General features: G+C 46.4%; 1 protein-coding gene across 1 annotated transcript; it reads left to right on the top strand.

The window, feature by feature from the left end:
• The first annotated feature begins 1355 nt into the window (after positions 1 to 1355).
• Positions 1356 to 2723, top strand: LOC129717334 (uncharacterized protein K02A2.6-like). Its single transcript, XM_055667204.1, has one exon. The coding sequence runs from the start codon at positions 1356 to 1358 to the stop codon at positions 2721 to 2723; it is 1368 nt and encodes a 455-aa protein (XP_055523179.1).
• Positions 2724 to 4740: the final 2017 nt, after the last annotated feature.

The raw sequence follows: 4740 nt of genomic DNA, 5'->3' as shown, positions 1-4740 counted from the left end.
TGGGTCGAGAAACCGCCAGTGATCTCAAGCTGCTGCAAGTTGGAGAAGCCGTAAACAGTTCTGAGCTTGATGACACAGTCAGAACGTTTCCCAAGATCCCCGGAATAAAGATTAAATTTAGCATCGATAGGTCCGTCCCACCGGTGCGAAACGCCTACTTCAATGTTCCCGCTGAATTCAGAGAAGCAGCAAGGCTAAGACTCGACGACATGGAGGCCCAGGGAATAATCGAAAAGTCACGACAGCTCCCGAATGGATCAGCGGAATGTCGGCTGTTCCGAAAGGGCGGGATGACTTCCGTTTGGTCGTCAATATGCGGGCCCCGAATAAAGCCATTAAACGAAATGAAAAGTAAACTACACGGAGCCAAGTACTTTTCTAAACTGGACCTCTCGAGCGCCTACTACCACCTGGAGCTGAGTCAGGAATCCAGAGAACTAACCACATTCCTGTCTGAAACCGGGATGTATCGCTTCACAAGGTTGATGTTCGGAGTCAACTGTGCTCCGGAGATTTTCCAAAGAGAGATGTCCCGGATTTTGGAAGGAATCGAAAACGTCACTGTGTATATCGATGACATCTTGATGTTTGCTGACACTTTGGAAAACCTCAGGAAGACCGTGGCTCGAGTACTCAAGGTGCTAAGAGAAAACAACCTTACGTTGAATACAGCCAAGTGCCAATTCGACCAAGAACGAATCAAATTCTTGGGTCACGAGTTGGACAAGGATGGCTTCCACGTGGACGAAGTCAAGGTGGCTCACATTCGAAACTTTCGAGAGCCCTCTACTACATCAGAACTACGTAGTTTCCTGGGGCTGGCATCCTTCGTCAGCCCATACATAAAAAACTTCGCGGACCTAACCAACCCATTATGGCAAGTGGCGACAGCTCACACATGGCAATGGGGCCCAGATCAAGCTAAGGCATTCGAGAAGACCAAAGGCAAGATAGCAAGTTGTACTGTTGCACTGGGTTATTTTTCGGAGGATGATACAACCGTTCTCTACACTGACGCTTTCCCTAATGCGCAGAGATGGGACACGACGAGTGATAAGTTTCGCCTCAAAAGCACTAACTATCACAGAAAAAAAATATGCTCAGAACCAAAGAGAAGCGCTTGGTGCCGTATGGGCTGTTGAGCATTTTAACTTCTTCCTTCTTGGAAGACATTTTGTACTACGGACAGACGCTCGCGGCGTGAGCTTCATTTTGAACAGATACAGAGAAAACTCCAAACGAGCGTTAACCAGGGCAGATGGATGGGCGTTAAGATTAAGCCCGTACAACAACAAGGTTGAATTTATCCGTGGTAGAGAGAATATCGCAGACCCTTCATCTCGTTTTGCCACAACATGCCAGATGAGCCATTCGATGAAAATTCTAGCCCGTGGGAGCTTGCGGCTCTTGAAGCAAACAGTGTGGATTTTGTAACAGAGGGTGAAATCCGTGAGGCGACAAATCAAGACGCAACCCTAACCGAAGTCTCCGTTGCCATAGAGTCAGGAGAATGGCCAGGTCATCTGAACAGGCTTCGTTCAGTGAAAGACGAACTGTATCTGAAGAATGGGATTGTTCTGAAGGGAGGTCGAGTGGTAATCCCCAGATCGCTGCGAGAGAAAACGCTGAGAGTAGCTCACGAAGGTCATCCATTGACAGCTAAACTGAAGGCCATACTACGGGAGCGCGTATGGTGGCCCGGAATGCCAGGAGATGCTGAAAAGTGGGTCAAATCCTGCCAACATTGCGCAGTCAACGGTAGACCAGAGAAACCTACTCCGATGAAGCGTACCGTAGTCCCAAGGACTGCCTGGGAGACCATCGCTCTGGATTTTAATGGCCCTTACGCCAAGTTCGGAGGAATATATATCCTCGTTATCGTCGATTACCGTTCACGATACCTTATCGCCCGGCCCGTCAAGTCGACTAGCTTCGAGGTGACGAAACGAGTGCTAGAAGAAATCTTTGATAAAGAAGGTTTTCCGGAGAGCATGAAAAGTGATAACGGGCCCCCATTTAACGGGGAAGACTATAAACAATATTGTCACGAGCGGGGGATTAAAACCATTTTTTCAACACATTTCTTCCCGCAACAAAACGGTTTGGTTGAAAATTACATGAAAGTAATCAACAAATCCATGGCCATAGCGGTCTCCACTGGCTCAGATTATAATGAAGAACTACAAGCTGCTATTCGAGCGCACAATTCCGCATCTCACACCGTAACAAAAGTTCCTCCCGAGGAAATCATGCGAGGTAGAAGAATCAAACGTGGATTGCCTCTCTTTGATTGTGGTCAAACAAATCACGACGACGACGCTCTCAACAAGAGGGATCGTGAAATGAAACTGAAAGCCAAGGAACGGGAGGACATTCGACGTGGTGCCCGGAAATGCCAACTGAAACCTGGAGATACGGTGATCATAGAACGGCAGTTGCGGTCAAAAGGTATTTCGCGATTTGGCACACAACGATATACAGTGATGGAAGAAAGGAATGGAAACTTGTTGCTTACATATGATGATGGGCGCACATTAAAACGACACGTCTCCCAGACAAAGAAGGTGTCTGAATGGCCTGATCAACCGAGATCTACGGGCAGATCCCATCAAGAGGACGAGAATAACAAACCGCTTGAACGAGCTGTTAGGGACAGAAGAAGTCCCAAGTATTTGCAAGATTTTGTTCGCAATTTTGATACCATCCAACACTGGCATAAGTAAAATAAATGATGATTTCTGGTTTTCGATTATATATACTTATGCTTTAACAATTTGTTGTGGTTTGCTTGTTTCGGGTTATTTGAATGTTCCTTTTTCCACTTTTCTTTCTTGTAAGAAGAGGAGAGATGTGGGGAATGGGAAAACGGACTATTGGATAACCCCTCGGTTAGCTCTCGCTTGCTATAAAACATGAGCCACAGGGCTGATAACATCATCTGCTCGGGTGAAGATCGGTTCCTCTTCGGCTGTCCATGCTTCGGCCCGTTGACTCGGGTTGTGCGGTCGGTTTGGGCCTCGATTGTGCTGCGAGCCCAAACTCGGCCTCTTTCACTGTCGATCGTCGAACGGGTAAGTCCTATCTGCGGGTTCTGGGCTGATTCTCACGTGGCGCAGCGGGTTTCCACACAAGTCTTTGTGGAATAAAACTTAATCATATTTGTCATCATTTGACTGCAAAATGAAAAATTTTGAGTTGTGCCGGTGTTGTACGAAACCGACGATATCCCCACCTGACTGTAAGGACGTGGCCAGCGCCGTTATTGGTCTTTAAAATATCGGGTCATTGAATGATGCACAGTGAGAAGGAATTACCACTCCCAGTCTTTCTTTCAGTTGATTCATTGTGCATCTTGAGTGGCTCGGACCCATCACGGAGTAGCAACCATTGATATGTACAGTCAAAACTAAGCTAAGCTAAGCGAAATTCAATTGATCTTTTCACGACCCCGGGATCATTACCCGGTTCGTTACAACATGCAGAAGTTTATGCCTTAATCAATTAATGTGTCCTTTTAAAAAGCACAATAATTGCTCTAACTTCGCACAAAAAATGCGACAAAGATCGAAATCATAATTTGAATCATACAAACAATCGTAACATACAACAAATCGTAACGTTTCGGTAAACTTCGGTTTCGGGCGAACGATCAGTTTTGGGGCGCTCTAAAAATAGTGGTTCATTTTCATAAGCAGGTTCATATAAACGATTTGGCCTTCTCTAGGAACGCGATCTGCAATCAAAATAGCCATTAGCGATATTTCGTTACCACAGATAAACCTGACGCTGGTGCCGTAGTAACATAGAAACGAATGCGTAAGAATAAAACCAGAGTCATAGAAAGTGCATCGATCAGTTATTGTTTTCATTCATTTAGTCAATACCCAACTTATCAGTATTGATTGTTGGCTGCACTGCATACACGATATCAGCCTGCTTTATAACTGTAGTGGTTTGGAGCAGCCTACTTATTTACTTACTCCAGCACCCTAGAGCCGTGGTGGCTCTTGCCGTATCAAGAATCCATTCTACTCGAAACTGAGCAACTCGTTGTCAATTTTCTAGGCTTCTCAACACTTGTAGATCCGCTTCAACCTGATCAAGCGACCTGGTTTCTGGTGCCGGTGGGGTCCTTGAAGATAACCGATTTTACCGCACTGTCGTCCGGCATCCTCGTGACGTGTCCGGCCAATCGTAGCTTCTTAACCTTCGTCAGGTGCACAACGAGAATTTTTCCAAGTAGTGCCTGCAACTCATGATTCACACGCCTGCGCCACTGTCCATTCTTCGCAATACTTTCCGTTCAAATACGGCCAGGGTGAGTATGTCCTCCGTGAGCAGCGTCACGTTTTCAAGTCCATAGAGAACTACTGGTCTAATTTTGGTTTTGTACATCGTCAGTTTCGTGCGGCGCCGTGTGCCCCTGTCTTGCGAAAGCCAAAGCAGCTAGCGATTTCCAGCTAGAATTGAATGTTGGTTTCTCTCGAGCCTCTCTTCTTTTCTGTCTGATGTAGACTGCCTCCGCCCTCACAATGTTTCTCGTACTAACGTCGAGGTTGTCTGCGAAGCATATGAGTTGACTACCGTGCTCGCTCGTCGAATTACACACCCTCAAGAGCAATGTTAAACAACGTGCAGGATGGTCCAATTTTTTTGTATAAAACCTCTGAGCACTTCGAAGGGATTCGACAGTGTCCCCGGTACTCACACGTGACACGTTACTCGACCCAAGGTAGTTTT

This window comes from Wyeomyia smithii, chromosome 1, assembly GCF_029784165.1.
Source record: "Wyeomyia smithii strain HCP4-BCI-WySm-NY-G18 chromosome 1, ASM2978416v1, whole genome shotgun sequence".
NCBI classification, from domain to species: domain Eukaryota; kingdom Metazoa; phylum Arthropoda; class Insecta; order Diptera; family Culicidae; genus Wyeomyia; species Wyeomyia smithii.
Note: the sequence above shows the minus strand (reverse complement) of the source record. Positions and strands in the feature narration are given on the sequence as shown.